Raw genomic sequence first — 23,630 nt, 5'->3', positions numbered from 1 at the left:
ACGGCTTTCTGTAGGAGTGATTCTATGTAGTTACAATTTTAATTGCAAAAACCGCAATCACTTTTGAGCGAACCTAATAGTAACAGTTTCCAAAAGAGACAAGATAGAATAAAATGCCTAGCTTACAGAACCATATTTGGTCTGAGGATGCAAAATTAAGGATTCTTAATTATATATACATATATATGTATAAAATTTACATATATTACATACAAAAAATATAATCTTTTACTAGCTCATATAAACTATCGATCTGCAGTAACTGAAGAATGACAATATTTTTTCTCTAATTCATCAGGTATCATTTGCCGTAATTTAAAATGGAGAAATATGGAAGAATTATCACCAGTCCAGACATAGAAGTACTCAAGAGTAACAGAACATACACCTAAAATGGTTTCTGCTAGCCTTTATTTGAGAAAATTTACACAAAAATCCCCAATCCAACATTTACAAGTGAATCTGTATAAATCCCATATGCCTCTTTCCCAAAGAAACCGAAAAATGGCTTTACGACAGGGCTCCATGACAATGGTATACAAGGCTTACTTAAACTGCATCATTCTCATTTATACAGACCATTTTGGATAATATGCTCAAAAATGGAGGAAAGCACATAACACCCCTGATTTTAAAGCTTATTTGCTCTTGTGTCAGTCTTTTGTCAAAGGCAAATACTTTTACTTTTTGGATAAAACCAAGGTATAATATCAATTAACTTTTAAACCAAAAGCACAAAATGTCCCAGTTGATAGGCATGAGTAAAGGGAAGGGACATGAAAGAATGTCATCTCCTACAAAGCTTAAGTTTAGGGTCACACTTGGGAACAAAAGCATCAACAACATAAAATATTCTCTTCTCCTATCTTCTTGACATTTTATCACATCAGAAGAACATAACAGAGTAGCTTTCATTGCTCCTAAAAAGGGGAAAGGCACCAGTCAGAAATAGGAAAGAAAATCTTGTTAGGCTAATGGTACATAATAGAATTTCACATTTAAAAGTTTAAAGATGGAGGCCGGGAATGGTGGCTCACGCGTGTAATCCCAGCACTTTGGGAGGCTGAAGTAGGCGGATCACTTGAGGTCAGGAGTTTGAGACCAGCCTGGCCAATATGGTGAAACTCTGTCTACTAAAAATACAAAAATTAGCCAGGCGTGGTGGTGTGCGCCTGAATTCCCAGCTACTCAGGAGGCTGAGGCAGAATTGCCTGAACCCAGGAGGTGAAGGTTGTAGCAAGCCAAGATAGCGCCATTGCACTCCAGCCTGGGCATCGCAGCAAGACTCCGTCCCCCCCCCAAAAAAAAAAGTTTCAGGATGGATCTTAACCCACATATTATTTTCTCTACTTGGATGCATCCTCTGTGACTTAGTATATGTAATACTACAGATAGACTTTCTCAACCTTTGCTGCCTATGCTAAGGATCTGCAGCCAGGTTCTCAGAAGCAGTACCTACCAATTCTCAACAGCAGATGGCAATGTTGTACAAGTTAACGACAGAGCTACTTTTATGCCACATGAGAGGAAGATAAACAGAGTCAAAAGGGGGGGAAAAACGGTTTGAGTTCATAGTAGCAGGAACATTAACAGAATAGCCTGAGATTTTAACAACATAACTCATTCCCTCTTCCACCTTTGTACTTTATCCAGGTCAACACATCAGGGTTCTCTAACAATTCCAGTATTCTGCTGCTTTACTGTGAGATACGTGTAATTCTTGCAACTGTGATTAAACAAGCCCTGTAATAGTCAGCAGGGTTAAAAAGAGATTACAGAAAGGATAAATTCCTGCCTACTTTCTTGGGAGATGTGGGAAAGATTTCAAGTCACAACATTTTTCATAACTTTATAAACATGGTCATTTATATCCACATTTTCTCTTATTTACATTAGTTTTGGCCCTTAGGCACCTCATACTCCTACAGTGATTATTGGCTTTGCTTTCTTAACATGTATTTTTAAGTATTTACTCTCTTAATGGCCCTCCTAGATGTCTATTTTATACATCGTATCTCTTAATTCTCTAGATGGAACACTGAAGGACAGGAATTAAGTGACTGGCCATGCAAGAGCTGGAAATTTTATTTATTTTTCCTTGGTATAAGTTATGTTAAAAATTCAAGCAACCACGTATCTAACAGAGGAATTTTATCTAGGATATATTAAAAAAAAAAAAAAACTCTCCAAACTCAATACTAAAAAGAACAGATGACCTAAATAGAAAACAGACAAAAGACATGAACAGACATTTCACCAAAGAGGATATATAGATGGCAAATCAGCACATGAAAAGATACTCAACATGATTGGCCATTGGAAAATGCAAATTAAAACCACATGTGGTGTCATTACACACATCTCTGTGAATGGTTAAGATAAAAAATAGTAGTAATACCAAACGCTGGTGAGGATGTGAAGAAACTTTATCAATCATACATTGCTGTATGAATTGTATGAGTGGCTGTATGTAAAAGGTACAGCCACTCTGGAAAAAGAGTAGGGTAGTTTCTTACAAAAATATACGTGTTTACCATACAACCCAACAGTGCCCTTTTGAGCATTTATCCCAGAAAATGAAAATGTTCACATAAAAACCTGTACATGAATGTTCATAGCAGCTTTATTAGTAAGGGCAAAAAACTGAAAACAACTCTTATGTCCTTTAGTGGGTGAATGGTTAAGCAAACTGTGGTACATCCATACCATGGAATACTACTCAGCAATCAAAAGGAACTGCCCAGACTTCACAACGATGCAACATATGCATGTAAGAAATCTGTACATACCCCCTAAATATATAAAAATTTTTAAAAGAAAAAAAGGAAGAAACTATTGATACAACAACTTGGATGGATTTCAAGGGAATTATGCTGAATGAAAAAAAGTCAACCTCATAAGATTACGTTCTGTATGATTCTGTTCACACAACATTCTTGAAATGACAAAATTACAGAGATGGAGGACAGAACAGTGGTAGCCACAGGTTGGGGTGAGGGTATAAGAAAGGGATGTGACTGTGGCTGTAAAAGGGCAGCAAAAGGGATTCATGTGACAGAATGTCTCTTGTGATGGTGGTCACATGCATCTACACATGTGATAATATTGCATATAATTAAATACACACGAAAAAAGTTCAAGCAGTTAAGCACAAATATTTTAATTGTCTAAAATGACATTTTCTTTAAGCGTTATCTACAGTTCAAAGCTCACTTTTATGAGGTGTCACATCCATCACCATTTTAAGACATAAAATCATGAAAAGGTATCACCAGAAGCTACGTAAACATTTCAGCTAAGGGTAAAGAGAAAGTTAAGGGTGTTTTCACAAGGAAATTGAAAGAGGGCAATCCGAATGAAGTCAACATGGTCACACAAAAATCTTGGTAAAAGAACCAGAATGGAAGCCCAAGCTGCTGAGCAAGTGGGAGAAAAGAAAACATACTCCAAACAGATCACACAAGGGAACCCAGGACAAATGCTGACTTTGGCATTATCTAGGTAACCCCTATTTTTTTGTCATAGGTGACTCTAATAATAGACCTATTGTTGCAAAACCAGTCAAAATCCTACCAAATTAAAAAGTCCCTCATTGATTTGTTGGGTGTAGGTGGTACCCCACATCCTCCCACACCAAAAGAGATCAGTTCTGGCAAGAAAGCTCCAACATGCCTTGATGGTGCTGTTGGTAGGATGCCTTAGGCCAGGCACGTCCCAGCGATGTTCTGCTGGCTGAGGTACAAGGTGGGAGGAGAATATGCCTCATTCATTACTCAATCAACTTCTTGGCCTTGAAGAAGCGTCGTAGGTAGAAGACCTGCCAGGTGGCTAGTCCAATGAGGCAGAACATTGAAAAGATGCTGAAGTATAGGACCCGAGTGTTTGTTGACTCTAAAAAAAACAAAAACATTGTAAACATAATGAGTGAGCCTCCTCAGCTGGCTAAACAATGGCAGGGGAGCAATGTAAAGGCAATTAATTAACTTCACTCTGTCCCTAGGTCTAATAGTAGGATTTCAGATAATTTTTTTTTTAAGTTCATTATCCTGGCTGGGCGCGGTGGCTCACGCCTGTAATCCCAGCACTTTGGGAGGCTGAAGCAGGCGGATCATGAAGTCAGGAGATCGAGACCATCCTGGCTAACTCTGTCTCTACTAAAAATATGAAAAATTAGCCGGGCGTGGTGGCACGCGCCTATAGTCCCAGCTACTTGGGAGGCTGAGGCAGGAGAATCGCTTGAACCCAGGAGGCGGAGGTTGCGGTGAGCCAAGATCACACCACTGTACTCCAGCCTGAGCCACAGAGCGAGACTCCGTCTCAAAAAAAAAAAAAAAAAAAAGTTCATTATCCTATATATAAATGTTGAAAATAACAAAGCTTGCTGCTATCAATTTGATATGGGTATAGACTAATTGAGGATGCTGTCAACTGCCTATCACAGTAGCAATTTCTACTCTCTTGAAAATCTAACAAGGCTCATTTACCTTTAGCAACAACAACAGCAAAGTAAGCAATTTCCCTTCCATATACCCGCCTTGGCAAAACTGAGAAAAGGATACACCAGAATTGAAAGTTTGGAGACTGTCTCATTTATGGGTCACTTAAGAAGTAAGAGTCGCCTTCCCCCTCACCGTTGGTATCACGCATCTCCTCTTCTCTCTTCTTCATGTAGGCAAAATCATTAACAATAGATTCTGAAAGGTCTTCTAGGCGTCGCAGCTCTACCTCTAACGGTTTGAGCTTCTCAACTTTTGCAATCTGGAAAAGAATGGAATATTTTCAGGTCTCTGAAAACATCGCTTCAGTCAAGAACATAAAGAAGGCAACAGAAGAGTCTTTTTTAAAGTTTCACCAGATTTAAATTCTCTCCTATCAATCATCCTAACATATTTTAAAATTTGGGCTTGTTTCTTTCCCTATAGACTGTATCTTTCCATTTCAGACCTTTTTTTATACTTTAATTTTGACTAAAATCTCTTTACAAGTAATATAATAACCGCAGGCTATAAAGCAAGATATACTATTGTCTCAAGATTTTTACTTTTTTTTTTGAGACAGAGTCTTACTCTGTTGCCCAGACTGCAGTGCAGTGGCATAGTCTTGGCTCACTGCAGGCTCGACCTCCTGGGCTCAAGCAATCCTCTTGCCTCAGCATCCCGAGTAGCTGGGACCACAGTCATGCAGCGCCACACCCAGCTAATTTTTGCACTTTTTGTAGAGATGGGGTTTTGCCATGTTGCCCAGGCTGGTCTCCAACTCCTAAGCTCAAGCAATCTGTCCGCCTCAGCCTCCCAAAGTGTTGGGACTACAAGTGTGAACCACCATGCCCAGCTGATTTTTGACTTTAGTAAAGCACTTTACTTTGCCCTTCCACTCATGTCTAAGAAGTAAACAACATTATTAATATAATAAATGTGAGTCATATTAGGTCAAACCTGGTTTTAGAAGAAAAACCACTAAATTCATTAAACCTTTGACAGTACATATGAATGTGAGCATGTGTTATTAGAGCATTAAAGTAATACTTCAAAATACACAATTAGAGAATTCTGGTTTGTTCATATAAATCCTACAACAACTTTTAAGGTTTAGTATCAGAGCTCAGATGTGAGAAAACTGCACTGAATTTTTTATGCATTTTTTTTTCTTTTAGAATGACACAGTTATCAAAAGAAATCTCCAAGGAATTCCCTGTATGCTGAGGAATGAAGGATGTCAGAAAGAAATTAACTGTCTTCTGTTCTCAAGTTAGATCCCTAAGAAAACTCTTAAGAGTATCCAATAACTAGAGGCATCTATCACACCAAAGATTGCACTATTCTATGTTTTTTTTCTTATCAATCTTAGATTATGCTTTGCTTTAAAATGGGATACACCACCAGAGCTTTCCTGATTTTTTTTTTTTTTTTTTTTGAGATGGAGTCTCGCTCTGTTGCCAGGCTAGAGTGCAATGGCACGATTTTGGCTCACTGCAACCTCCGCCTCCCAGGTTCAAGTGATTCTCCTGCCTCAGCCTCCTAAGTAGCTGGGACTACAGGTATGCGCCACCACACGCAGCTAATTTTTTGTATTTTTAGTAGAGGTGGGGTTTCACCATGTTGGCCAGGATGGTCTTAATCTCTTGACCTCGTGATCCACCTGCCTCGGCCTCCCAAAGTGCTGAGATTACAGGCGTGAGCCGTCACGCCTGGCCAGTTTTCTAGATCTTAAAACTTCTACATACCAGTTGCTCTTAAAGTTTCCACGTAGAGAATTCTTTAATAACTATCTTTCTTTCTTTTTATTAATTTAATTAATTTATTTATTTATGGAGTCTCACTCTGTTGCCCAGGCTGGAGTACAGTGGTGTGATCTTGGCTCACTGCAACCTCTGCCTCACAGGTTCAAAAAAATTCTCCCACCTCAGCCTCCTGAGTAGCTGGGATTACAGGTGTGCGCTACCACACCTGGCTAATTTTTATATGTTCAGCAGAGATGAGATTTCACCACGTTGGCCAGGCTGGTCTGGAACTCCTGACCTCAAGTGATCCACCCGCCTTGATCTCCCAAAGTACTGGGATTACAGGTGTGAGCCACCACACCTGGCTACACCTAATAGTTCTGTTTCTATATCTGCTTCTTTACTCCCTATTTATTTACATTCCCTATGGCCCACTTTTTTTCCTCTCCTTTGTTCAATTCATTGTCCTTGTTCTTTCTCTTTGTGAAATGTTAACAGCAGTTAACAAGGGATGAATAGGAGGAATTTATTTTACATTTTCTTATTACATTTTTCACTAAATGTGTGATGAACAAAAGTTATTTAAAATAAAACAAACTGCTGTTAAGATTGGGATGTAAAAATTGAGTTTATATTTAAGGTTCATAAAAATATGGTGATAGACGCGATGATACACCTACGTTTTCTCTCACCAGATGCACATTTTCTTGCATTTATAAAATGTTGGCTAGAGTTAACGGTGTGACTGGTAACTGCAGAACAGCTTCTGGGTGTAAGATTTAACCAACAGTTAATGCACAGAGCTAACTTTCTTAAGTGAATGGCCAAATGCCAGGTTTTGTCATTAACCCAGAATATATATCTATTCATTGATCTCATATAGAGCTGCAGAACAAAAAAACATTCCCCAAGAAAAATAAGAGGAGCTATACAAGCTGAACCTTAGTCTAACATCTTCCCTCCTGCTCTATACTTCCCCACTCTGAGCTTCCTAAATGAGACAGTATAAAGGAAATGGCATGATACTTCTTAGAGATAAATTATTTAAAGTTCCCTAAATAGAAACTTGCAAAAGAAACTGGAAGTGAAACTACGGCTGTGCCTCTGCCAGCTGAAAATGATATTAAAAAAAAAATTACACTAAAGCCTGTTGAATCCCCCAGCCCCTGCTTTCTTTCTTTTTTTTTTTTTTGGTTAAAGGACAATAGTCCAGAGACTTAAAACCCAAAAAACAATGATGGAATTAAACTTGGTACTGAAGATGGCTTTTGTAGATTACAGCCCCCCATAAGCTGTTCTCAATCCCTTTACAGTAATAAAATTTATTTTTTAGTTGTACAACCAACACATAAATATAGTCTTCTGCTAAAAATTTAAACTATCCAGAAGCAAAGAGAATATGAACCAAAAGTCTACCTTCATGGTTCCTCAAATCCCACATTGCTTTCCAGAGGTAACGATGCTTATAAACTCGATGTATTATCTTTCCACACCTTTTTGTCTGAGACACTATGCTTTTATATGTAAATGTACACAAAAATATAACTTAAAATATATTTATAAATGGCATCATACTACACATATTGTTCTACAGCTTTTTTCCATTTAATAAGATATTTCCAAAAATGGCAGTGCTTATAAATTTACCTTATTCTTCTTAACTGCTGCATAGCATTCCACATTGCTAGTATTCTACATTGTTTAGTTAATCATTCAATCCCCAACCCCTTTTCTAGTACAGGTGCTACTCCAGACTCTACACCTCTATTCATAACCAAACAGTCAAATTCCTATCTTCAAAGCTGATTTTATTTCCTCCACAAAATCTCTGCTGAGGCCAAGCATAGTGGCTCACACCTGTAATCCCAATACTTTGAGAGGCTGAGGCAGGAGGATCACTTGAGCCTGGAAGGTCAAAGCTGCAATGAGCTGAGATCATGCCACTATACTCCATCCTGGGAGACAAACTGAGACTCCGACTCAAAATGAATGAATGAATAAATAAATAAATAAATAAATAAATAAATAAATAAATCTCTATTGAATCCCCTCTTTCATCCAGGAAATTATTTTCAGACCTTCATTAGTGTGATGAAGGTCTCATTTTGGTCTCAGTTCCTAAAAGCCATTTTTGCCTAATAATTACCTTCACTCATGATACTAATTTAAAATCTAGAAAGCTTAAAGAAATCTCAAGAGACTAAAACAATACTGAAATCTAGCTTGCCATTCCAAACACCTAGTACACCATGGATACTCAATAGTAAATAACAACAATCATGGATATATTTCTACGTTGAATCTAAACCTAGAAATCAAAATAATATTTGGAGGAAATCAAAGAACAAAAATCTTTTCAAACCACCAAAATCTGACAGACTTAACAATTAAATGCTATTAAGGAAAGCAATTCCACCTTCCTCCATGTGAGAACACAGTGAGAAGGCAGTATGCACTCAGAAGAGGGCCCTCACCAGAACCTGACCACACTGGTACCCTGATCTTGAACTTCCTTGAATCCAGAACTATGAGAAATAATTTCTGTTGTTTATTTTATTTTTATTTTATTTTATTTTTGAGATGGGAGTCTTGCTCTGTCACACAGATTTTCCTGCCTCAGCCTCCCAAGCAGCTGGGATTACAGGCGTGCGCCACCACATCCAGCTAATTTTTGTATTTTTAGTAGAGACAGGGTTTCACCATGTTGGTCAGGCTGGTCTCAAACTCCTGACCTTGTGATCCTCCTGCTTCAGTCTCCCAAAGTGCTGGGATTACAGGAGTGAGCCACTGCACCTGGCCTGTTTATTTTTCCAAAAGAAAAAAATTAGCCAGGTGTGGTGGCTCACGCCTGTAATCCCAGCACTTTGGGAGGCTGAGGCAGGTGGATCACTTGAGGCCAGGAGTTTGAGACCAGCCTGGCCAACATGGTGAAACCCTGTCTCTACTAAAAACACAAAAATTAGTTGGGTGTGGTGGCACACACCTGCAGTCCCAGCTACTCAGGAGGCTGAGGCATGAGAATCCTTTGAACCTGGGAGGCAGAGGTTGCAGTGAGCCGAGATGGCACCACTGCACTCCAGCCTGGGCTGGGTGGACTGTGTCTCAAAATAAATAAATAAATAAATAAATAAATAAATAAAGAAGTAGTAGTAGTGTTAAAAAAAAAAAAAAAAAAAAAAAAAACCACACAACTTCATTGCAGGCTGGGCGCAGTGTCTCATGCCAGTAATACCAACACTTTGGGAAGCCAAGGCAGGTGGATTGCTTGAGACCAAGCTGGGCAACACAGCAAGACCCCATCTCTATTACAAAGTAGTAGTAACAATAAAGAAAAAAAACTTTACTACAAGAATATATAAACTTTTATTACCAGCTTAAAACAAATGTAAAAAGTTTCTTGATTGTTTTTTTAAACATTTTAAGACCTTAACGTTTTTTCTGAGTTCTTATTTTTTTTTTTGAGACAGAGTCTCGCACTTTCCCCCAGCCTGGCGTGTAGCGGCGTGATCTCGGCTCACCGCAAGCTCAGCCTCCAGGGTTCACGCCATTCTCCTGCCTCAGCCTCCTGAGCAGCTGGGACTATAGGCGCCCGCCACCACGCCTGGCTAATTTTTGTATTTTTAGTAGAGACTGGGTTTTACTGTGTTAGCCAGGATGGTCTCGATCTCCTGACCTTGTGATCTGCTCGCCTTGGCCTCCCAAAGTGCTGGGATTACAGGTGTGAGCCACTGCGCCCGGCTCTGAGTTCTTATTATGTGCAAGGTACCAAGGTAAGTTACGATCTTAAGCTCTCACAGCTTACATAGTAAGTCATAACCATAACATACGGCTTTATGTAGTAACTTCTATAACAAAGACACACATTAAAAACAGAGTTCTAGTCGGGAGGACAAAGTGAAGCTTAACAGCAAGTGCGTGAGCTGGGTCTCCCAAGTTGGGCAGGACTTCTAAGAGGGCATTCAAGGCTGAGGGGAACCTGTAAACCAAAACACGGAGGGAGTAAAGTGCAGGCATGTTTGGCAACTATGAATAGTCTAGACTTAAGTAGTCTGGTGTGCTAGAAACTAGACTATAGGATATGTGTGCATGTACCCACATAACTGCCACACACTTGTGCTTGGGGAGGGTAGGGGATAAGGGGATAACAGCAAATGACAGGCTCAAAAGTTAGGCTGAGACTAAATTGGGGAAGGGGATGAAAAAGGTAGAATAATGAATCAGGGTCATTCATATATGCTCACAATGTGGTATATTTTGTAATCTCATTTAATCCTCGTAACCCTATAAGGTGAATATTTTTATCCTTAAGTTTTACAGATGAGGAAACTAAGTCTCAGAGGTATTAAATATACTTGCCCAAAGTATCACAGCTTGGTGAGTTGGCATTAGAATCCAAGTCTATGTGAGTTTATTCTGTAAGTACCAGAAATGTAATAAAGAAAACCAGATGACTATACTAAGCTTTTCCTGAATCAAAGGTGAAAATGAACAAGCTATATTAGGTCACAAGGATCTATATAGGTTGTCCTATTTGCTTGACTAATAAAGTTTGACTAATAAACTTCCTGGGTTTCCCATTGCTATTATTTTTGCAGAGCCACAGAGTAAAATTTTAAAACGAATCATGTAAGTATTCTCAAGAAGACGCTCTTTACTTGCTCAGGACTAAGCATCTAATAAATAGCACTGAAACTTTATATCACTGTACAAAAAGCTAAAAAAGAAATCCTCAGTATCAAAATTCCCACTTTCTGTTGTTCTGCTCTTGTAAACAGTTGATTAAACTGTTGAAAGTATCTGTAAGAATGCCAAATTATACATGTTTCATGAAGGCAGGCTGGTATTCTATTCTACTTTCCTTCATCACTGGAAGCATGAGGTATGTTTTGCCAAGTCTGTAAGACAATGTGCACCACAGGTTCTCCAGTAGGGGCTGACATTCCCCTGGCAGGCTGCATGTAGTTGTTAAATAATCAAAGGATGTTATAACTTCAAGGTACTTCATTTTGCAGTGAGTCCCTCATTTTTCAAATGAGGAAACTAAAGAGTCCATAAAGTTACTCAGCCCTTTGGGTGCCCAACCAAAATTAACAGTACCATGGTCTCTTAACTCCCTACTCAGGGTCATCACAGCATTTAAACTGCCAAACTCTGCTGTAAAATTCGAGAACAGAATCCTTGACTTCCAAAAGCATTTATGCTCTCTGTACCCAAATCTGACCTATCTTTCAAGCCTCCTTGAAAGCTTCCTTCAACCACTCCTGTCCATGCTCTCTCTTCCCTGAAGCTCTACAACACTTACTGTGTCACACAGTTAACACTCAATCATATATTGTCATATTCACAAATTGTTTTATTTTTATCCTATCCCTTCACACTAGTTTGGCCCCTGAACTCAAGGAAATTAAAATGATTTATAGTTTATATAGTCTTAAAGACCTGATACATAGTAAACACTTGTAATTGATCTGTTCTGCCCACTCTATGCCTTCTTCAAAGAAGGCAACTTTCTCAAAGTAGCTAAGTGCTGCTGGTCCCCTGAAGCAAGTGTTTCTTGTATACTAAAAGCACTCTGCATTTATTTTTTTTCTTATTTTTTTCTTTTTCTTTTTTTTGAGATGGAGTCTTGCATTGTCAGCCATGCTGGAGTGCAGTGGCATGATCTTGGCTCACTGCAACCTCCACGTCCCAAGTTCAAACGATTCTCCTGCCTCAGCCTCCCGAGTAGCTGAGATTACAGGTGCCTTCCATCACACCCAGATAATTTTTGTATTTTTAGTAGAGACAGGATTTCACCATCTTGGCCAGCTTGGTCTTGAACTCCTGACCTCAGGTGATCCACCTGCCTCAGCCTCCCAAAGTGCTGGGATTACAGGTGTGAGCCACTGCGCCTGGCCTGCATCTATTTTCATAAGGCCTGCCGCCTAGGAGAAAGCCTTCTCTACCACCATATCTATTAATATCATTCTTACTGGTCATGGTAGGTACCATTTGGAAAAGCTACAAGTTACAAAGCCTTTTCCTGTATAACACCTCCAAAATACTGGTAAAATTAAACTCTTCTAAAACCATATCCAAATCTTCCATTATAATGAAGATTTGAATCTAAAGAGTTTACAGAGTTATAAGTAACTGTACCAAGAAACGGTATTAACTTTCTGAAAAAACTGCTTCTTAAAACAGAGGTGTTAATCTAACCTCTAGGGAATCTCTAAATTCTTTTCCTTGGTGGAGCATCAAGATCCAAGACAGAAGCTTCTTGTGACAAGACAAATTCAGTCAAAGTAGTTTGCTGCCTCCACGCCTCCCACCACAGCCCCTACCAACTCCAGGAACACAGCAATAAATGTGAAGACCATCTACTCTAACACAAGCAAGATAAACATAACTGGGCTGGTACATTGGCTCATGCCTGTAATCCCAGCACTTTGGGAGGCTGAGGTGGCTGGATCACTTGAGATCAGGAGTTCGAGACCAGCCTGGCCAACATGGTGAAACCTTGTCTCTACTAAAAATACAAAAATTAGCTGGGTGTGGTGGTGCACATTTGTAATCCCAGCTACTTAGGAGGCTGAGGCAGAAGAATCGTTTGAACCCAGGTGGCAGAGGTTGCAGTGAGCTAAGATCACGCCACTGCACTGCACTACAGCCTAGACGATATAGTGAGACTCTCTCAAAAAAAAAAAAAAAAAAAAAAGGATTTTGGATCTAGTACATGGAATCAGAGTTCCTCCTTCCTGAGAGCACTCAGATAAACAGAACTTTTGGACAGCTGTTGCTCCAACCAGGGCAGGTGTGTTTTTGGTGTATCTGTTGATAGCCAATGACAGACAAACAGAACTGCTAGGCAAAACGGTATTTTACTCATGGGACACACAGATAGCCCAGGAGTTAGAAGATGCGTCAGATAGCTCCTTCTTTGTTGGACAGTAATTGCCTGCATTCTCCCAAGTGCACAATCAGACAGTAAGTCCCTACAAACAACTGCTCTAATTCACAAATCACAAGCTAAAAAGAAGTGGCTCGGTTCACATCCTGAATCTACAAAGATACACCCTCTGAAGGGCAAAAGCAAGACAGTGGTCAGAGGTTCATAAAATACAATACAGGAACTCAAAATCAAAAGCGCTTTTTTTCTGAGGACAGAGGCATTCTTTCTCATTAAAGAATCAAACAACAAGACTTAATGCTTCTTCACAGTATGACAAACACTGTCTTCCAAATAGTATCATCTTACATTTGTATTGTGTTACATAGCAATTTCACATGGATTAACTAATAACAATTTAGGTAGGTAGTGTGGTACAATTACTATCCAATCTTACAGGACCACATGGGATTTCAGAATTATGAGTCCACAAATATGAGGGAGAGACATGTTGGACATGAAGAAAATTAAAGAAGTGTGCCACATTACCAAATCTTAATACTGATGCCAAAGGTTCCAAATCCTCTGGAGGTAAAGCCTCTCCATTATCTCAAGGGCCTAAAATTAAATCGTTCAAGTGATTCTCTTGCTTCAGCCTCCCAAGTAGCTGGGACTACAGGTGCCCGCCACCATGCCCAGCTAATTTTTGTATTTTTAGTAGAGATGGGGTTTTCGCCAAGTTGGCCAGGCTGGTCTCCAACTCCTGACCTCAAGTGATCTACCCAACTTGGCCTCCCAAAGTACTGGGATTATAGGTGTGAGCCACCGTACCCTGCCAGCTAACAGCCATTTGTAAGCAAAGTTCAAGGGAGCCTTGCTGCAGACTGAAGAAATGGCTGGTCTTTGGACTGTGTCATAGCCATTCCTCCTCTACATCAATTTGGTCTGCTGCTGGGGGGCAGGGGTGAGGGGTAGGAGAGTGGGGACACATGTTAAAGTAGTGGGGAGGAGTTTCTTGGTTAAGAAGTAGAACCTTGGAGCTGTGTTGTAACTACATGCATAAAAAAAGGCTTAGGACATGTCAGACATCTGAAGCAGGAAGCAGGCAAAGGAAGCACCGTGGTTTCCTTTGGGCTAGGGATTCCCCTCTTGGGTTAAGCAAAAGGTCAGGAAAGGTAAAGCCCCTTTCCTAATGTTTATGAAGTCCAAGGATGATGGAAATTCCAGGAGGTATAGGGGTTCTAAAATGCTATACGACAACTAAGTTGTGTCCAAAGCATTCTTTATTTAAACCCACAAAAATGTCATCTGTTTTTGAGGAGAACTAGTTACGTCTACTGTCTAATAGGGCATCGATGTGTTGTTATTTAATAAATACCCTTGGGTTGGGCAGGGTGGCTCATGCCTGTAATCCGCCAGCACTTTGGGAGGCTGAGACAGGCGGATCATGAGGTCAGGAGATCGAGACCATCCTGGCTAACGTGGTGAAACCCTGTCTTTACTAAAAATACAAAAAATTAGCTGGGTGTGGTGGCGGGCGCCTGTAGTCCCAGCTATTTGGGAGGATGAGGCAGAATGGCGTGAACCCGGGAGGCAGAGCTTGCGGTGAGCCGAGATCCCGCCACTGCACTCCAGCCTGGGCAACAGAGCGAGACTCCATCTCAATGAATAAATAAATAAATAAATAAATAAATACATACATACCCTTAATGATAGCCAACATGTTGGAGAAAAAAATTACAATAGGTAAAATTCCACAGAGTACAAATTCAACTGAGAATGGTCCACAGTTCGGGAACAGAAGCAGTAACCACAAACTAGAAATCATTTCACCTATTCTTCCACCTCATAATAATGACATCTTCCCTTGTGTTTTATATCTTACAAAAGCACTTTAAAATAATCTTATTTACATATAATTAAGATTCTTCTGAATCATGAAGGTTTAAAAAAATTTTTCAACTTACTCTTAAATTCATCAAATAAAGAGGTTTTCTTGTTTTATTTATTTAAATTAAACTAGCCTGGAAACAGAATTGAAGCAATTGAAAAGTCTCTACTGGAAACTGTCTCCCATTCACAACTATATCACTTGCTCCTACTTACTGCCTCTAAAGAACGCTACCCCGTTTCATTCAATTGAGGATTTGAACAAGGAAAGAGCTGCAATTGTTGTACTACTTCCTGTTGCAGAATTAACCAGTCATTTCCAATCTTCTTCCATTTTAGGATATTTCCCTTCCCAAGTCCTGTCCAAAGAGAGAGCAACTTCTGTTCCACTATTCCTAGACAATTTTCCTAAATCACTTAAACAAATTTTCCTTCATTTACTTAGTTTGCATTCTTCAAAAGCCCATTCTATTTCCTGTACCCCACTCCTCCTTCATGCCCTTACGTACTGTTTTGCTGGGTAAAAATACTCTTATCTTTCTGTAAAGATCAATTATCTAGTCTTAAATAGTTCTTGTGGTTTTTCAAAGGTGTGCTTTGTTTGAAGAACCCTTTTGTGCTGCCCCCGAAGTCTCGCAGAGATGAAAAGGCTGTTGCCCTTCTCCTCATTCTGTGCACACCTCCATCTCCCTGTCACCCAAATAAATGTCAGTTTTTATTACTCTATAATGAATACTTCCTATCAGCATCAAATTTCTATTATCAACATTCCTAGTCTCTTGTAGCTTCTTCCTCCATCCTGCCCTCTTCCTTAAAAGTCTGAAATTATTTTAACTCAAAACTATATTTGACTATTGTTATTTCCCAAAGACAAAACAGTTGTTCAAGACTAAACAGCACTGAATGCATGCCCTAGATATATATATATATATAGATATACACAACTGTTGGTCTTGGGGAAAAAGTCTTAGGAATTAAAAACAAATCACTTTTCTTAACCTTGGGCATTTACAAATAACTGAATTCCAGCTTTAAAAATGTAAAATATCTGTCTCTATACAACACACACACACACACACGGTTTCTGCCTCAAGAGAACTAATGCCATATGCTTCAGTGTTTTATCAAACCCACATTTCTGTGGGACAGTTAGTTCAGTCCTTTGGCTGACTGCACAGCCAGAATTAGTCTTCAAGGCTGTTTTTTTTTTTGAGATGGAGCCTTGCCCTGTTGCCCAGGCTGGAGTGCAGTGGCGCGATCTCGACTCACTGCAGCCTCTGCCTCCCGGGTTCCAACAATTCTCCTGAGTACACTAACTGGGATTACAGGCGCACGCCAACATGCCTGGCTATTTTTTATTTTTAGTAGAGATGGGGTTTCACCATGTTGACCAGGCTGGTCTCGAACTCCTGACCTCAGGTGATCCACCAGCCTCGGCCTCCCAAAGTGCTGGGATTACAGGAGTGAGCCACCACGCCCGGCCAAGGCTGTTAATACAACTTTTTGTTCATGGCTGGCTGTCACAAGACTGCTAAGAAACCACAGCCTTTTGGGCAAAGCACAGCCTGTTGGCCTGCCGAGGTCACAGAAACCTCACAGCATAGCACACTGCTGCCTCCTCTGGCTGTTACAGCAGGACATACCTCTTCGTAATTTTTCGCCTCCACTCCATGCTTCATGTCTAGGATCACGAGTTGGTCAGGTATCCGCCCTGTTCCTGAGAAAGAAATCAAAGGATTCATTGTGTGGAATACTTAAAATTCCGGGAAATTACCCACCCACCCACCCGCCCTCCCTCTCCAGAACCCCTACCCTCTCAATAGAGGGAAACAGCCACAACTCCTCCCCCTGCTCAGTTGCAGAAAATTCTTGGCTCTGGCTAAAATCACAAACATTCCAGACAAAGCCTCTATCTGTGTGGGGTGCCGGAAAGCAACAAGAACATGCTGCTGGCAAACATCTCTGAGCAGGCGAGGACACAAGATACTGCAACTGGTACTACAGAGGAACAGAACAGAAGGGAAAACACACAGGCTTATTGAATTGGGAAATAAAACTCAAAAATCAAAACAGTGTGAAATTGAGTGGCATATAAATCAAGAGATAGTGGCCAACAACTTCGGCTGAAAATGCGTATTTCCACATCTGAAAAGGTTGCCCTGTCAAATTTTGAGGGAAGGCCATGATGAATTAGGATTATTGGGTATGTGCTAAGCTTAGATTTACTTAATATAAATCTAAGTACTGAAAAGAACGTAAGTTTTATCTAATATTCCACTTTAATTCAAACATTTTGATCAATGTATGGCCTATTTCAGTAGGAGTACAATGTTACAGAGCTATTCCCACTAAGCCCTTAAAAGAGTTACAACAGTTGAAGAAAAAAAAAAACACTTTACAGTAAGAGTTCAAATCTCAGGGATGCTTCTTATAATAGAGTTCATGTCAGAAGAGTTGATCTGATTCAGCTGGATCAAAGAGGCATACTAATCTTAAATCATCAAGTAGGAGAAAGGAAAAGACCCAAAGAGCCCCAGAAAACTGTTCAGCCCCAATCCCCTGGAATTCACCTAGTTATAAAATTTACAACTGCCTGCATGAAATCAGAAGTTCTGGGATACACAGTACCACTGAAGCACTGGGGTTCCTGAGACCATAAGCCACACTGAATGGTATTGTACCCTCTGATGCCTGAGAGACACTGTAAGTTTTCTGAAATGAACTGAAGTCAATTCAGTAACTACTCATTGAGAACTCACTAAGTACTAGAACTGTGCTGGAGATTTTAAAGGGACATGCTATGGCTTAAATATGCCCCTCTCAAAGTTCATGTGTTGGAAACTTAATCCCCAATGCAAGAGTGTTGAGAGGTAGAACCTTTAATTTTATTTATTTATTTAATTAAAAAAAATTTTTTTAAGATAGGTTGTTACTCTGTCTTCCAAGCTGGAGTGCAATGGCACGTACCATCATGGCCTACTGTAGCCTCGAACTGCTAGGCTCAAGCAATCCTCCCACTTCAGCCTCTCCAGTAGCTGGACTATAGGTGTGAGCCACCGCACCCAGGTAATTTTTGTATTTTTTGTAGAGACAGGGTCTCACTATACTGTCCAGGGTGATCTGGAACTCCTGGGCTCCAGCGATCCTCCTGCCTCAGCCTCTCAAAGTGCTGGGATTATAGCCATGAGCCACTGTGCCTGGCCGAGAAGCAGGACCTTTAAGAATTGACTAGGTTATGGGGCTCTGCCCTCATCAATAGATTAATGTCATTATCATAGAAGTAGATTTGTTATAAAAGTGAGTTCAGCCCCTTCTTGCCCTCCTGTGCATTCTCTTGCCATGTGATACCTTCTGCCATGTTACTGTGACACAGCAAAAAGACCCTCACCAGATGTGGCCCCTTGATGTTGGACTTTCCAGACTCCAGAACCATGAACCAAATAAATTTCTACTATTTATAAATTACCCAGTCTGTGATGTTCTGTTATAGCAGCACAAAATGGACTAAGCCAGAATACAATCCCTGCCTTCAAATAATTCAATTGGGATCTAAGACATATACACAAAACGACTACAGTGAAAATGCAAAGCACTGTAAAATTTTAAGCCAAAGGAACTGGTTCAGACAATCCCAATATGGAGCAAAGGGAAGAGGAGGGAAGACAGTAGTTGTGGACAGACTTCACTAAAGAGGGAACACCTAAAGGCAGGACTTAGGCAAAGTACTCTAGGCAGATGGCAAAGCATGAGCAAAGGCTCAGATATTAAAATCGGAGTACGGCATGTTTGAAAGACAGTAAAGAACTTCTTTTGGGATGGGTGCAGTGGCTCATGCCTGTAATCCCAGAACTTTGGGAGGCCGAGGCAGGTGGATCACTTGAGGTTCGAGTTCGAGACCAGCCTGGCCAACATGGTGAAACCCATCTCTAATAAAAATACACAAACTAGCCAGGCATGGTGATGCGTGCCTATAGTTGCAGCTACTCCGGAGGCTGAGGCATGAGAATCGCTTGAACCCGGGAGACAGAGGTTGCAGTGAGCTAAGATCGCGCCACTGCACTCCAGCCTGGGTGACAGCAAGACTCTGTCTCACAAAAAACAAAAAAAAAACAAAAAAACAAAAAAAAAAAAACAACTTCTTTTGGATAGATTGGAAAGATTAATTTAAAAGCACAGAAATATAAATAAGACTGCACAGGGTAAGACTGAGAGCAAAGTAAGACAAGCCACAGTGTCTTCTGAGCATGAAAACAACAAACAAAACAAAACACAATGTCGCACCCAGAGTGTTCTGTTCTCCCAAATCCAATGTGTAATCCTGATTATGCCATTGTCCACGGAAGATGTAATGCAAATTTTTTATTTTCTTTCCTCATTGAAAAAGTTGTGAAACTTAAGCAGTTCACAGCCCCACCTGGTCCAAATGATCAGGATATCTTCTTACGTACAGTCTTCCAACTACCTCCCTGATTGTCACAGCACAGTACAGTCACGCACTGCATGAAGACAGTTCAGTCGAGGACGGACTGCATATATGAAGGTGGTCCCATAAGATTATTATAATACTGTCTTTTACTATATCTTTTCTATGTTTAGATACACAAATAGCATTGTGTTCCAACTGCCTACAGTATTCAGTACAGTCACATGCTTTACAGGTTTGTAGTCGAGGAGCAATAATAGGCTACACCATATAGCTGAGGTGGGTAGTAGGCTATACCATCTAGGTTTGTGTAAGTACACCTGATATTTGAAGTACACTTGATATTTGCACAACAAAATCGCCTAAACACCATTTCTCAGAATGGTCCAAGCAAGTCTCCTGCCTCAGCCTCCCAAGCAGCTGGGATTACAGGCATGTGCCACCACCACATCCGGCGAATTTTTGTATTTGCAGAGACGGGGTTTTGCCATGTTGGCCAGGCTGGTCTCAAACTCCTGGCCTCAGGTGATCCACCCGCCTCAGCCTCCCAAGTGCTGGGATTAAAGGAGTGAGTCACCATGCCTGGCCAGTTTTTTTTGTTGTTGTTGTCGTCGTTTATTTTTTTGAGATGAACTCTCATTCTGTCACTCAGGCTGGAGTGCAGTGACACAATCTTGCTCACTGCAACCTCCACCTCCTGGGTTTAAGTGATTCTCCTGCCTCAGCCTCCCCAGCTAATTTTGTATTTTTAGTAGAGACAGGGTTTTTCCATGTTGGCCAGGCTGGTCTCAAACTCCTAACCTTCAGTGATCTGCCTGCCTTGGCCTCCCAAAGTGCTGGGATTGCAGGCATGAGCCACCATGCCCAGCCTTTTTTTTAAGACTTCATTTTGTTAGAGCAGTTTTCGGTTCACAACAAAACTGAGAGGAAGGCACAAAGATTTCCCATATTCCCTTTCCCCTTACATATGCATAGCCTCCCCCATTATCACCATCTCCCACCAGAGTGGTACATTTGTTACAAATGATGAACCTACATGGACACATCACTATCAACCAAAGTCCATAATTTGCATTAGGATTCACTCTTGGTGTACATTACAAATGTAATGTTCTGACAACCATATAATGATATGTATCCACTATTACAGTATCATACAGAATATTTTCACTGCCCTAAAAGTTCCCTCTGTTCCATCTATTCAATCTTTCATTCCACTTAGTTGACCTTTTAAAAGGTGCTCCAAAGACTACAAGGTAACAGGTCTCCAAATCAGAATAAATAAAGAATACAAATGAAACTGGATATTAAGTGCTGACCGTAGTGGTAAGGAGCACCAGTGCACTAGAGTTGGAGAAGATTCTTAATCCAGAGAAACACTCTGATTACTCACCCTTGCTCTCAAAACACACTTCAAACATGTCATAATCTTCAGTGGTAAAGGCAAATTTCCCCTTGGTTGCATCCTCTTTGGAGTAGAGAATATGGCCAGCAGAATCTGTGATCTAAAATAAGAAATGTAGTAAGAATAGGCAGCAAATAACACTCAGGAAGAGAACTTACAGAAACTGGGGAGACAGAGACACTATCTACGAAAGACAATTTATAGTTCTCATTATGATGACTATCTTCCAGCCATCCCCAAAGACAAAAACTGGATTAGAAGATTAAATCCAAATACAGTAAATTTCATTCATTCAAGTAGTCTAATCACATTGCAGGCTAAAATCTGTTGCTGCTATAGGATGTCTTACCATACCAAAAAGTTAATCTAGCTAATGCTCCAAGTTACATACACTGGACTTATTGGCAAAAACTCACTTTATAGATGCAGACTAGTATCATTGTGCATAGAGGAACATGTCACAAAAATGAAAGTAGACTATTATCAAAAGCTTATACAAGAGGGACAAAGATACATAAAAACACATTTATTCTATAAAACAAATTTGATTGGGAAGGGGTGTGGGTGGAGAATAAAATTAGGACACACAATACAAGGGCAGCAGGAAAAAAAGCATGCATAGAGAAGATAATCCAGGAGATCCATTCCTGCAAATTTCATGTTAATTATGTCAACAGCTACATAGAGTGGGAACAAAACACAGGAAACAAGAAATTTCTGGCCAGGCATGGTGGCTCATGCCTGTAATCCCAAACTTTGGAACACCAAGGCAGGAGGATCACTTGAGCTCAAGAGTTCAAGACCTGGCTGGGCGCGGTGGCTCACACCTATAATCCCAGCACTTTGGGAGGCCGAGACGGACAGATCACGAGTTCAAGAGATCGAGACCATCCTGGCTAACTAACATGGAGAAACCTCATCTCTACTAAAAACACAAAAAGTAGCTGGGCATAGTGGCTGGTACATGCCTATAGTACCAGCTGCTCGGGAGGCTGAGGCAGGAGAATCGCTTGAATCTGGGAGGCAGAGGTTGCAGTGGGCCAAGATTGTGCCACTGCACTCCAACCCAGATGACAGAGTGAGATTCCATCTCAAAAAAAAAGAGTTCAAGACCAACCTGGGCAACATGGCGAAACCCCATCTCTACAAAAATTAGCCAGACATGGTGGTGTGCACCTATAGTCCCAGCTACTAGGAAGCTTGCTCTGTCACTGCAGCCTGGGTGACAGAGCAAGACCCTGTCTCAAAAAAACAAAAACAAAACAAAAAAAAGGAGAGAAATTTATCCTAAAAAAAAAAAAAAAGATATCCTTGGCTTCCATAAATGATTATTCCTTTCTTCTAGATCCTTAGCTTTAGTTCTTCAGACTTAAACTGCTCTATTACCAAAGAACAGCCTATCAGCACAGAAGAAAGGGCATATACTGGGAAGTAAACAGCCACATACAAAGCAAGGGAATTCCACGGTAATTTAACAGCCTGGATCTCAGCCTTCATTTCTAGAGTACGCGGCTGTCTTAGTAGAAAGCATATTTCATCACTTAAGACTGGAAGCTACTTTGCAATGTGGAACACAAAAGTAGTGGCTTCATTACATTAAACTGGATGTTCTAATGCTATTCTTTTAAGGGGAAATTTTAATCAGGAAAATTAAGTAGCACACATTTAAGCTTATATATTTAAAAGTACTTTATAACAGTAGTTATTTCTGAGGGGTGAGACTTTCTCTTTATATTTTTACTTTTTTTTCTTTTTTTTTTTTTTGAAATGGAGTCTTACTGTGTCCCCAGGCTGGAGTACAGTGGCGTGATCTCGGCTCACCGCAACCTCTGCCTCCCGGGTTCAAGTGATTCTCCTGCCTCAGCCTCCCGAGTAGCTGGGACTACAGGCACCCACCACCACGCCCAGCTAATTTTTTTGTATTTTTAGTAGAGACGGGGTTTCCCCATGTTGGTCAGGATGGTCTCGATCTCCTGATCTCATGATCCAACCATCTCAGCCTCCCAAAGTGCTGGGGTTACAGGCATGAGCCACTGTGCCTGGCCTTTTTTTCCATTTTTTAAAAAGACATGTAGCCGGGCATGGTGGCTCAGCCAGGTGCAGTGGCTTACGCCTGTAATCCTAGCACTTTGGGAGGCCGAGGCAGGCGGATCACCTGAGGTCAGGAGTTTGAGACCAGCCTGGTCAACATGGTGAAACCCTGTCTCTACTAAAAACACACACACAAAAATTAGCCAGGCGTGGTATTGGGCGCCTGTAATCCCAGCTACTTTGGAGGCTGAGGCAGGATAATCACTTGAACCCGGGAGGCGGAAGTTGTGGTGAGCCGAGACCGTGCCACTGCACTTCAGCCTGGGCAACACAGTGAGACTCTGTCTCAAAAAAAAAAAAAAAAAAAAAAAAAGACATGTATCACTGGATCACTTATGTTAAAAAATAATAATAAAGCTATTTTATTTTGGAAAAAATTGATAATAAAGAAAAGTTATCACTACTAGATAAATTTGAAATGATAGATCAACTAAAAAAAGTTTTTTGGCACATCTAAATTCCCTAATAAACAGTAGTTAGTATTAGTCAACTGTCTTCTGCCATCTAGCACCATTTACTAATTTGGCAAACTTTTAAATTTATTTTTATTATTTATTTATTTTTGAGACAGTCTCGCTCTGTTACCCAGGCTGGAGTGCAGTGGTGCGATCTCGGCTCACTGCAACCTCCGCCTCCTGGGTTCAAGCGATTCTCCTGCCTCAGATTACAGGCCCATGCCACCACGCGTGGCTAATTTTTTGTATTTTTAGTAGAGACGGGGTTTCACTGTGTT

The 23,630-nt window shown here is 40.5% G+C and overlaps 1 protein-coding gene across 1 annotated transcript in view; it reads right to left on the bottom strand.

Moving 5' to 3' along the window:
- Positions 1-394: 394 nt before the first annotated feature.
- The window catches only part of LOC105495786 (transmembrane p24 trafficking protein 10), a 44,384-nt gene continuing 21,148 nt past the window's right edge, over positions 395-23,630 (bottom strand). The window contains exons 2-5 of the mRNA XM_011765553.2: positions 20,795-20,906; positions 16,622-16,695; positions 4,632-4,758; positions 395-3,891 (exon numbers count right to left, since the gene is read on the bottom strand). Coding sequence (XP_011763855.1) covers positions 3,770-3,891; positions 4,632-4,758; positions 16,622-16,695; positions 20,795-20,906 — 435 coding nt within the window. The 3' untranslated portion in view covers positions 395-3,769. The remainder of the gene's footprint in view (positions 3,892-4,631; positions 4,759-16,621; positions 16,696-20,794; positions 20,907-23,630) is intronic.

Source organism: Macaca nemestrina, chromosome 7, assembly GCF_043159975.1.
Source record: "Macaca nemestrina isolate mMacNem1 chromosome 7, mMacNem.hap1, whole genome shotgun sequence".
NCBI classification, from domain to species: domain Eukaryota; kingdom Metazoa; phylum Chordata; class Mammalia; order Primates; family Cercopithecidae; genus Macaca; species Macaca nemestrina.
The sequence above is the reverse complement of the archived record's forward strand: the minus strand, read 5'-3'. Positions and strand labels throughout refer to the sequence as shown.